The following is a 12,753-nucleotide window of genomic DNA, read 5'->3' as shown; positions in this document are numbered from 1 at the left end:
ACATCAGGTGACCCGCCTGCTCGTTAGCTCGCTATTTTTATTAAAGAAACAAAGGTTTCTTGAGGTACTAACGTCTAATGTTAGACTTCATGTTAACAGAGTAAAGTATTTATCTTCAAAATGTTTGTTAGGTTAGGTATAGTTTAGTGTTATCGTTTGAAGGTCACACTAACGTTAATGCTTTAATAAATCCTTTTTGTGTTTGAGGAAAACCTACTTACTTCTTTTAAAACATCCCAAGGCTTCCAAGACAATGCACAAAGTTGTGAATGTCTTTCACACTCACTTTGCAACTGGGATTGCACTTGTAAAGTCTGTTTATAAGTCATCATGGACCTATTTGTCATGTATTTTTTTCACGAAATTTTCTCTAACGGAAGAACACACAATATTCCCCCAGAAAATGGCAAAAAATGTATATATATATTTTCGCAGGTTTATTACAACTTACAAGTTGCTACAGATATTTATAATATTATTATTGTTGCCATTGTTATTTATATAACGAAAACCTGTTATTATTAACCTTTTCCATAAGGAAAAATAATAACTATGTGCTATTGTTCATGTGTAGAACATACCTATTTAAAGTCGATGGGTACCTACCTCCTACCTATTGTCAAGTTCAAAGCAATCGTAAGAAATCTGTGTATCAATCATTATTATAATTTATTATAATCGCAATTGTTGCGATTGGCTGAATTTATGGTATTCTTGGTGCAACAATGCATTGTAAGCCAATAGTGATTGAGAGTCGGCAAATCGGCAGGGCAATTTCGTAAAACCTGCATCAATCATTATTACAATCTCAATTGTTGTGATTGGCTGAATTTGTGCTATTCTTGTTGCAATAGTGCATTGTAGCCAATAGGGAGCGAGCGTCAACCAATCAGAGGTGATTGCGTTCGTCACACTGTAGCTATTATTTTACCATAATCGAGCCCCGGGGTGGTGAAGTGGGTACCTAATTAAGTAAAAATATTGGTTAGTGTTCGCCGCCCGCAATCCTCAGCCAATTCTTAGTAAGTAGGTATTGTATGTTAATTATATTGAAATTGTGTGAAGTCACGGCCGAGCACTACGGAAAGTAGGTCTTTAAGCTTCACGATAATAACGTTTCCAAATAGGTCGCTAAGAGGTGTCTATAATTGAGCGGAAAATTCCGTTATCATCGATTGTAAACAGCAAACCGCCACGCGTCGTCTGTGAGTCAGACAACCAAACAGTGGCAAATCCATGGCTTCCTAGAAAATGTGTAGCACTGTTGGCTGTTGGGGCCAAAGGTCTGCAGCGCTGGCGGCTGAGTCACGAGTGACGTCGGATTGGCACTGGGCACTGGCTCCGTTGCGGCCGGAGGGTGACGTAACGTCTTATCTATCCTATCAGTGAGTGCGGAAACGCGTTTGTGAGATTTATAAAAAGAGAAGAGAAGTTAAGACAGTGGGCTTTAGTAGTGATGATAAATTAAATCCAATGATTACTAATGAAAGTTATCATTTATCAATTGTTTGTCAGGTAAGGCCAAATACTAAGTAATTAAAAATCAAGCAAAGCATCTGCTGTATTATTTCAAAGTAAGAATCCTAATCATCTAAACAGAATTCTATAATAATTAGAAGCTAACAACCTAGTGTTTACTTTTATCTCAATGTATAAAATAAATAGCACAAGAGGGTAGGTGATAAATACAGAAGTAAAACCAACCAAGTCCAATAATAATTGAATTGTATTGTTCAGCATTGATCTATTTATATTAAAATGAATCTACCACCCATTTCGCTAAGGTGTTTAGTCATGGAGAAGAAAGGGCAAAGAAACTCCATAACACACATCTTTTAAAACATTAGAACGTTGAGTAAAGTAGTAGGTACGTATTTGGTACACAGTTACAACAGGTAACCTATAAAAGGCAAATGATTACATTACATTATAATACAATATAAGAATACTTAACTTCAGTAAGGTCCGCTGTGTTTGCTCTGGGCTGTCGATACAAGACTGTCCCCTCTCTGTCGAGGTAGGGTACTTTATAACACTGCCATCGCAAACAAGGCGGATATCGACTATCACATGATCTTAATATTAATCATTATTTATTTTAGGTTTGTTGACAAAAGGTATGTTGACACACCCAATTTACAATAATAAAATCAGTGACATTGATGGTCTACGTATTAATAATTTACAATAATAATAAGCGACTTAAATTGTCAGTTTACACAACATTATTATTTCACATAATAGCTATTGCCAACTGTATGTTGACAATAGCTTAATATAATGTCACTCTTAGTATATTGACAATATTTAATTTACAATGAATAATTAGTGACATGTATTGATAATTTATATAATATTATTTTTCATATTTTCATATTCCTAGATACCAAATTAAACAAGAATAAACAATAATAGTTTTACACTATTGTATTGTATGACGACAGTAAGAAACTAGGAACATTGACATTGTATCCGGAAACGGAATAACGATTCTGTTTTAAACATCACAACAAACATTTACTTCAGACTCCCAAGTTTATGATTAGATGAATTTTAGCATAATAATTATGTATCCAATTTTATCGTAATATAACACGGCCATACTGACAAGTACTTCGCTCCCGAAGTACATAGGGAAATACGGAGAGAAAGGAAAAAAAATCCTTATGTTTTGTTTTTTTTTTTTTAATACCATTCGGCAATAATAACATTTGTCCCTTTTAGGATTAAAAACTCTTGTCCCGTTTGGGAATCTCAACGTTTGTCTCATTCGGACATCTCAAATTATTTATTATTATTATTCATATTACCATTATAAATTTACTATAATAGGTATGTATTTATTATTACATTTACCATATTTATTTATTTTATTTTTAATTTATTTACTTTTATTATTATCAATATTAATTGTTCCATTCGGAAATCTCAAGCTCGTCCCATTCGGGAATCTCGATATTTTGTTCCATTCGGAAATCTCAAGCTCGTCCCATTCGGGAATCTCGATATTTTGTTCCATTCGGAAATCTCAAGCTCGTCCCATTCGGGAATCTCGATATTTTGTTCCATTCGGAAATCTCAAGCTCGTCCCATTCGGGAATCTCGATATGTGTTCCTTTCGGAAATCTCTTAGTTCGTTCCTTTCGGAAATCTCTCAAGTTTTTTTTTTTTTTTTTTTTTTTTGTCCCATTGGGAGTCTTAACATTTTGTCCCATTGGGAGTCTTAACATTTGTCACATAGTGAGTCTTAACATTTTGTCCCATTGGGAGTCTTAACATTTTGTCACATAGTGAGTCTTAACATTTTGTCACATAGTGAGTCTTAACATTTTGTCCCATTGGGAGTCTTAACATTTTGTCACAATATAGTGAGTCGTAACATTTTGTCCCATTGAACTTTTTGTCACATGGTGAGTCTTAACATTTTGTCCCATTGGGAGTCTTAACATTTTGCCACATAGTAAGTCTTAACATTTTGTAATTTTTTTTTTTTTTTTTTTTTTTTTTTTTTTTTTTTTTTTTTTTTTTTTTTTTTTTTTTTTTTTTTTTTTTTTTTTTTTCCCTTTCCTTCCTCTCCGTTCTCCTTCTGTCATTTAGCATAAATTATTAGTATGTTTTATTATAATTCGGCCATCTTGATAAGTACTTCGTTCCCGAAGTACATAGGAAAATAGAAAACTGCAGCCCGTGAAATTAAATCAACTACGGCAACAAAAGCACCGACACAAAAAAAAAATAAGATTGTGCCATTCGCAAAACAAAATTCAATGATTCAATGTCAATGTTACTGTCATAAAAACTAGGATAGACGTCAGACCGAAATTAGAGTAGAAGAGAATATGTTTTCTTTGTTGATTATGTCTTATAAACAAGTGTAGTGTATGCAAACCAACTCAAAACAAGAATAAATTGATAACACGTAACGTAGGTATTTATAAAATTAAAATGTTCTGATAGCATTACTGAACAGAAAAAACTTGAGCAGGTAATCTGCCTTACGTTGCTAAAAAAAGTAATTTAGTTAAGTAATTTCTTCAAGTTTCGAGTTGTAAGTACGATGCAATTTCTCAAAAGCAAACCTACTGATTTGATTATTATTATTGTTTCGGTATATCATAACTTTCTAAATGATTTCACATTGTTATATACTTTATCAAAAACCGTTCGGCCAATCTGACCTCTAACTAGACTTATTCTTATCCAAATAAATTATACCACAAACACGTGGTTTAACGTTAAAAGTTGCACAAAGTTCACTTTAAAGCAGCACATAAATACACTTCACTTATCTTTCAAAATTGAAGCGACGTTCTAACCAAAGGTGCCACACGAGCACCAAGTGCCGATGACAAAAGCGCTGCAGGGTGCTTTGGGATCATCGGACACGAACACCACGTGCCGCCGACGACAGGTGGCAGCCTGTCGCTTCGAGGAGAGGCCACATCCACGATTACTGAAAGCATTTGAAAAGTATTAGTATTGCGACAAGAAAAGAATTATCGTATCCCACTTCTGATGTGAGATTTATAAAAAGAGAAGAGAAGTTAAGACAGTGGGCTTTAGTAGTGATGATAAATTAAATCCAATGATTACTAATGAAAGTTATCATTTATCAATTGTTTGTCAGGTAAGGCCAAATACTAAGTAATTAAAAATCAAGCAAAGCATCTGCTGTATTATTTCAAAGTAAGAATCCTAATCATCTAAACAGAATTCTATAATAATTAGAAGCTAACAACCTAGTGTTTACTTTTATCTCAATGTATAAAATAAATAGCACAAGAGGGTAGGTGATAAATACAGAAGTAAAACCAACCAAGTCCAATAATAATTGAATTGTATTGTTCAGCATTGATCTATTTATATTAAAATGAATCTACCACCCATTTCGCTAAGGTGTTTAGTCATGGAGAAGAAAGGGCAAAGAAACTCCATAACACACATCTTTTAAAACATTAGAACGTTGAGTAAAGTAGTAGGTACGTATTTGGTACACAGTTACAACAGGTAACCTATAAAAGGCAAATGATTACATTACATTATAATACAATATAAGAATACTTAACTTCAGTAAGGTCCGCTGTGTTTGCTCTGGGCTGTCGATACAAGACTGTCCCCTCTCTGTCGAGGTAGGGTACTTTTATAACACTGCCATCGCAAACAAGGCGGATATCGACTATCACATGATCTTAATATTAATCATTATTTATTTTAGGTTTGTTGACAAAAGGTATGTTGACACACCCAATTTACAATAATAAAATCAGTGACATTGATGGTCTACGTATTAATAATTTACAATAATAATAAGCGACTTAAATTGTCAGTTTACACAACATTATTATTTCACATAATAGCTATTGCCAACTGTATGTTGACAATAGCTTAATATAATGTCACTCTTAGTATATTGACAATATTTAATTTACAATGAATAATTAGTGACATGTATTGATAATTTATATAATATTATTTTTCATATTTTCATATTCCTAGATACCAAATTAAACAAGAATAAACAATAATAGTTTTACACTATTGTATTGTATGACGACAGTAAGAAACTAGGAACATTGACATTGTATCCGGAAACGGAATAACGATTCTGTTTTAAACATCACAACAAACATTTACTTCAGACTCCCAAGTTTATGATTAGATGAATTTTAGCATAATAATTATGTATCCAATTTTATCGTAATATAACACGTTCATTAAAAAATTAAATTCTATACAAATAAGCTGTGATACTGATAGCCTAGTGGTTAGGACGTCCTCACTTGCTTTAACGGTGAAGTAAAACATCGTGAGTGCACCGTCTGGGAGCTCTCCCTATCTCAAAGGCGTGTGAAGTCTGCCAATCCGCACTTGGCCAGCGTGGTACATGCCTATGACCAAACCCTTCTCACTCTGAGAGGAGACCCGTGATGATGATACAAATAAACTCCAATATAGGTAGGTATGACTGTCTCATTGACTTGAAATTGATTCAAAATATAAATTCAACAAAACTATCCCGGAAGAAACGAATAAGCTAAGGCTAAGTGTAGCCGCGGAGAATGCAACCTCAAGAGTACGCATAGGTATACAAAGATTTGCATGAAAACAAAATGGTGAAATGTTGGCGGGAGACAGGGGACAATGCTTAGTTGTGATTGGTGGACTCGTTATCAAGACAATGAGGGTAGGGAACGGGCGTTGGCCGACGTTTATGCTAAGCAACTGCCTAAGCTTGGCGATCGGGGGTGGTCTGTGGTGCTAGCAAACTACAAATTGTAAAAGAATTAATTGTACAAGACATACTATTATGATAGTAAAAAGAGAGTTCAATTATAACGCCCTCGTTATCAACAATTAATACTTATCTATTTATCTTTCTTTTTCAAATTAGATGATAAGCATCGTATCTATTGAATAACATAATAATGAATCGTAAGCGAGCGATGGTGTACCTACTCGTTATCGTTCTTACTTCTTCGTTATCAGGGCCGTTGTACCTGAGTGGGAGCTATTAATAATTTGCCACGCAGTTACATTAGGGCGGCTGGCGGCTGCCCGGAGCTGGTTGAGAAGTCAGAACACCTTTTTGGTTGTGCAACTGGTTTACCATTAAATGGTATATATATTAGAATGAAAGATAATCTACACGTCCGTTTGCCTCGATATTCGAACACGCAGGCGCCTCTGTGTCAGGTTGCGCAGATGGGGGCAGTCAGCCAGGGTAACGTTTCCTACGTACATACGCAAAAACAATTGTTGTTTTTTTAAAAATTCAGATACAAGTTAGCTCTTGACTGCAATCTCACTTGGTGGTAAGTGATGACTGATGATGCAATCTAAAATAAAAGCGGGCTAACCTAGAAGGGGTATGGGTAATGGTAGTTTTTTTATTAAACCCCTTTGGTTTCTACACGGCATCGTACCGGAACCACAGAATATATAATAGTACCTGGAACGCTTAATCGCTTGGCGGCACGGCTTTACCGATAGGGTGGTGATTAGCCACGGCCGAAGCCTCCCACCAGACCAGACCAGAAATTTAAAAAAATAAAAAATTCCATACTCTTGCCGGGAACCGAACCCGGGACCACCCATTAACAAGACCACAGCACTCACCACTGCGTCAGGGAGGTCGTCAACCTCTTTCTTTTACCTTCTCTGCTTTTATTGTTGGTTAAAGTTAAACGGTAACCGTAACGTATAATTTTAACCGTAAAATAACTAAAGCTTAGTGACGACATTATAGTACGCGACAGGTCGTTATGGCAATCGGGGAGGGAACACCCCGCACACCCGCACAGCCCCCGTGCGGATGACGTGCGCGTGTGCGGGCCGTTCCCCCGCCTCATACCCCGATTGCCATCTCCGCCTGTCGCGGACTATAGGTACATCCGTCAGAAATATGTTGTTTTCTTAGCTCCAGTATATAATAAGAACGGTTATCGTCAAAAATGTGGTGCAGGTGGATTGTATTGAGAGTTGAGACTCGTGAGTCGCAGAGAAAGAGTCCCGATAACAGTTGTGTTATCGCCGCATTTCTTACGGTTGAGCGCTTGTGCGATACTGATACCTGATATGATAAGGAACCGATAACGTTCTAGCTTTCGACCTTTCGACAAACGATTTCAATTTTCATTGTACAAAGTTTAAAAATACTAGCCTATCCTAGCCTAAGCAATAGCTAAGTCGCCGTGTTCACAATAGCTCTCAATAGCTCAACCGGTAAAGGAGTGGACTGAAAACCCAAAGGTCGTCGGTTCAAACCCCGCCCGTTGCACTATTGTCGTACCTACTCCTAGCACAAGCCTGACGCTTAGTTGGAGAGGAAAGGGGAATATTAGTCATTTAACATGGATAATAATATTCATTAAAAATATATATTTGTTACTCTAAGTTTTGTTGAGGTCCATAATATGGTTAGTCGAAAGTGTTTCATCATAATGCAGCTGTACATTCTAAAACAGATTTTTATAATAAATCTTATTGCAAAACGATTTTTGATTTATCGTGCAAAATGTCGAAAAATACGTCTGTAGTCCGGAACCCTCGGTGTAGGTACCTGTGGTCCTGTTAAAAAAAAACATGTCACTCAGGAATAATGTGCCTTATTATTGGTGAAAGAATTCTAAAAATCGGTTCAGTAGTTCTAGAGATTACCCCCTACAGACAAACTTACAATATTAGTATACTTAAATATAATAAAGAAAAAGCTGACTGACTGACTGATCTATGGATATATCGGTCAGGTGGCTGGCTGACTGATCGGGTTGAAAGTTTGGCTTGCAGCTATTATGACGTAGACATCCGCCAATTATCACACTGCATATATTATAATTATTTGTTGTATCCTGTATCCTCTCATTAATTTAGCTAAATTATTCAGACGAACGATTATATGTAACAATAAATAACTTTGTGTTCGACATTAATTACGGATACTTACGTCACTAAAATGACTTGTAAATTCGCTCTTGTTTTCCATTTAGCATTATTACTATTCACACAGGTGTTTTAATTTGGATAAATATGAGATATTCAAACATCCTTGGGCTCATGGCTGGTAGTTAAATAAATGCCTCATTTTACGAACTTATCATCATCATCATCATCATGATCAGCCCATCTCTGGCCCTGTACTGAGCACGGGTCTCTGTCTCACACTGAGACGAGTTTGACCGTAATGTACAACGCTGGCTAATTTCGAAATGATAGACTTGACAAACCTTTGAGAAAACTATGGAGAAATAGTGCAGATTTTTTACGATGTTTTCGTTCAATCTTAAAGTGATATTTAATTGCTTAAAACGCACATAACTCCGAAAAGTTATAGGTGCGTGCTCGAGAACGAACCCCCGACCGAATTGAAGGCCGACGTCTTTACCACTAGGCTACCGCCGCTTTTATTTATTGTTTAAGGAAATGATACAAAATGTTTTGCAGGTATTCTGTGACATCGTGGTCCGGGACGGTGAGATGGTGTGCGTGGAGCTGGTGGCCCGGGGGCGCGGCGGGGCAGCGCAGGCCGTCATCTTCCTCGGCTCCATACGATACGACGCGCTCACCAGGGTCTACGACGCGAGGGTGAGCCAAACTGTTCCACACTTATGTCAGCCTGGTGAGATGGTGTGCGTGGAGCTGGTGGCCCGGGGGCGCGGCGGGGCAGCGCAGGCCGTCATCTTCCTCGGCTCCATACGATACGACGCGCTCACCAGGGTCTACGACGCGAGGGTGAGCCAAACTGTTCCACACTTATGTCAGCCTGGTGAGATGGTGTGCGTGGAGCTGGTGGCCCGGGGGCGCGGCGGGGCAGCGCAGGCCGTCATCTTCCTCGGCTCCATACGATACGACGCGCTCACCAGGGTCTACGACGCGAGGGTGAGCCAAACTGTTCCACACTTATGTCAGCCTGGTGAGATGGTGTGCGTGGAGCTGGTGGCCCGGGGGCGCGGCGGGGCAGCGCAGGCCGTCATCTTCCTCGGCTCCATACGATACGACGCGCTCACCAGGGTCTACGACGCGAGGGTGAGCCAAACTGTTCCACACTTATGTCAGCCTGGTGAGATGGTGTGCGTGGAGCTGGTGGCCCGGGGGCGCGGCGGGGCAGCGCAGGCCGTCATCTTCCTCGGCTCCATACGATACGACGCGCTCACCAGGGTCTACGACGCGAGGGTGAGCCAAACTGTTCCACACTTATGTCAGCCTGGTGAGATGGTGTGCGTGGAGCTGGTGGCCCGGGGGCGCGGCGGGGCAGCGCAGGCCGTCATCTTCCTCGGCTCCATACGATACGACGCGCTCACCAGGGTCTACGACGCGAGGGTGAGCCAAACTGTTCCACACTTATGTCAGCCTGGTGAGATGGTGTGCGTGGAGCTGGTGGCCCGGGGGCGCGGCGGGGCAGCGCAGGCCGTCATCTTCCTCGGCTCCATACGATACGACGCGCTCACCAGGGTCTACGACGCGAGGGTGAGCCAAACTGTTCCACACTTATGTCAGCCTGGTGAGATGGTGTGCGTGGAGCTGGTGGCCCGGGGGCGCGGCGGGGCAGCGCAGGCCGTCATCTTCCTCGGCTCCATACGATACGACGCGCTCACCAGGGTCTACGACGCGAGGGTGAGCCAAACTGTTCCACACTTATGTCAGCCTGGTGAGATGGTGTGCGTGGAGCTGGTGGCCCGGGGGCGCGGCGGGGCAGCGCAGGCCGTCATCTTCCTCGGCTCCATACGATACGACGCGCTCACCAGGGTCTACGACGCGAGGGTGAGCCAAACTGTTCCACACTTATGTCAGCCTGGTGAGATGGTGTGCGTGGAGCTGGTGGCCCGGGGGCGGCGGCGGGGCAGCGCAGGCCGTCATCTTCCTCGGCTCCATACGATACGACGCGCTCACCAGGGTCTACGACGCGAGGGTGAGCCAAACTGTTCCACACTTATGTCAGCCTGGTGAGATGGTGTGCGTGGAGCTGGTGGCCCGGGGGCGCGGCGGGGCAGCGCAGGCCGTCATCTTCCTCGGCTCCATACGATACGACGCGCTCACCAGGGTCTACGACGCGAGGGTGAGCCAAACTGTTCCACACTTATGTCAGCCTGGTGAGATGGTGTGCGTGGAGCTGGTGGCCCGGGGGCGCGGCGGGGCAGCGCAGGCCGTCATCTTCCTCGGCTCCATACGATACGACGCGCTCACCAGGGTCTACGACGCGAGGGTGAGCCAAACTGTTCCACACTTATGTCAGCCTGGTGAGATGGTGTGCGTGGAGCTGGTGGCCCGGGGGCGCGGCGGGGCAGCGCAGGCCGTCATCTTCCTCGGCTCCATACGATACGACGCGCTCACCAGGGTCTACGACGCGAGGGTGAGCCAAACTGTTCCACACTTATGTCAGCCTGGTGAGATGGTGTGCGTGGAGCTGGTGGCCCGGGGGCGCGGCGGGGCAGCGCAGGCCGTCATCTTCCTCGGCTCCATACGATACGACGCGCTCACCAGGGTCTACGACGCGAGGGTGAGCCAAACTGTTCCACACTTATGTCAGCCTGGTGAGATGGTGTGCGTGGAGCTGGTGGCCCGGGGGCGCGGCGGGGCAGCGCAGGCCGTCATCTTCCTCGGCTCCATACGATACGACGCGCTCACCAGGGTCTACGACGCGAGGGTGAGCCAACTGTTCCACACTTATGTCAGCCTGGTGAGATGGTGTGCGTGGAGCTGGTGGCCCGGGGGCGCGGCGGGGCAGCGCAGGCCGTCATCTTCCTCGGCTCCATACGATACGACGCGCTCACCAGGGTCTACGACGCGAGGGTGAGCCAAACTGTTCCACACTTATGTCAGCCTGGTGAGATGGTGTGCGTGGAGCTGGGTGGCCCGGGGGCGCGGCGGGGCAGCGCAGGCCGTCATCTTCCTCGGCTCCATACGATACGACGCGCTCACCAGGGTCTACGACGCGAGGGTGAGCCAAAACTGTTCCACACTTATGTCAGCCTGGTGAGATGGTGTGCGTGGAGCTGGTGGCCCGGGGGCGCGGCGGGGCAGCGCAGGCCGTCATCTTCCTCGGCTCCATACGATACGACGCGCTCACCAGGGTCTACGACGCGAGGGTGAGCCAAACTGTTCCACACTTATGTCAGCCTGGTGAGATGGTGTGCGTGGAGCTGGTGGCCCGGGGGCGCGGCGGGGCAGCGCAGGCCGTCATCTTCCTCGGCTCCATACGATACGACGCGCTCACCAGGGTCTACGACGCGAGGGTGAGCCAAACTGTTCCACACTTATGTCAGCCTGGTGAGATGGTGTGCGTGGAGCTGGTGGCCCGGGGGCGCGGCGGGGCAGCGCAGGCCGTCATCTTCCTCGGCTCCATACGATACGACGCGCTCACCAGGGTCTACGACGCGAGGGTGAGCCAAACTGTTCCACACTTATGTCAGCCTGGTGAGATGGTGTGCGTGGAGCTGGTGGCCCGGGGGCGCGGCGGGGCAGCGCAGGCCGTCATCTTCCTCGGCTCCATACGATACGACGCGCTCACCAGGGTCTACGACGCGAGGGTGAGCCAAACTGTTCAAATTCAAATTCAAATTCAAATTTCTTTATTGCGAATCTGGGTAAACAGTGGAGATGTTACAAAACAAAAAGGTACAGCCAAATTCTGCCTATTAGCATGCAATATGATATTCCTAACAAACGTGTACATAGTTTTGATAAAATTTGCCAAATTTAATACTTAGTCACAAAAGAATAAAAAAAACAAGATAGTACTTAATACAAAATATGTCAAAAGGTAACCAAATACACACTAAAGGAAAAAATGTCATCTTAGATATTCGTCAACACCTATAAAAAATGTTTTTAATTAAATATTCGAATAACTTCTTTTTAAGGCTTTCTATTTTATTTATATTTACAAGTTCTCTTATTTCCAAAGGTAGTTTGTTAACAATTTTTACTGCCATAACGTTAAAACTATTATTGATGAGAGCGGTTTTATGTGATGGGAATTTTAATTTATGTTTTTGTCTTTTGTTAAGTTCTGTAAACATATTTTTATTATTAGCAACAAACAAAATGGTTTCATAGATATATAATGAAGGTACTGTTAATAAACGGAAGTTTTTGGAAGTAAGGTACGCAGCTATCTCGCTGGGACAACCTACAAATGACTCTCACGCATCTCTTTTGGGCCAGTAACACGCTTTTTATGTTAGAACCGTTGCCCCAAAATATTATACCATATCTTAAGACAGAGGCTACATGACCATGATAAGCCGTCATTAGTAC

General features: G+C 42.7%; 2 protein-coding genes across 5 annotated transcripts in view; one reads left to right on the top strand and one right to left on the bottom strand.

Annotated features, from left to right (window-relative positions):
* The window catches only part of LOC117983323 (phosphatidylcholine:ceramide cholinephosphotransferase 2-like), a 106,678-nt gene that overhangs the window by 26,310 nt on the left and 67,615 nt on the right, over positions 1–12,753 (bottom strand). The window lies entirely within an intron of this gene.
* LOC117983324 (uncharacterized protein KIAA0930 homolog) overlaps positions 1–12,753 on the top strand; it is a 61,825-nt gene that overhangs the window by 29,488 nt on the left and 19,584 nt on the right. For 3 of the 4 annotated variants that reach the window (XR_011236885.1, XM_069499378.1, XM_069499377.1), the window contains exon 1: positions 11,474–12,023. Coding sequence is in view for 3 of the 4 variants with exons in the window: in XM_069499378.1 (XP_069355479.1) it covers positions 11,475–12,023 (549 nt within the window). In the remaining variant the exon portion in view is untranslated. Of the gene's footprint in view, positions 1–8,940; positions 9,082–11,473; positions 12,024–12,753 lie in introns of those variants that run through there. The other variant, XM_034969832.2, reaches the window with a different exon arrangement.

The sequence above is a fragment of the Maniola hyperantus genome, chromosome 6 (genome assembly GCF_902806685.2).
Source record: "Maniola hyperantus chromosome 6, iAphHyp1.2, whole genome shotgun sequence".
Classification (NCBI taxonomy): Eukaryota; Metazoa; Arthropoda; class Insecta; order Lepidoptera; family Nymphalidae; genus Maniola; species Maniola hyperantus.
This window is presented reverse-complemented; position numbering and strand designations above follow the sequence as displayed.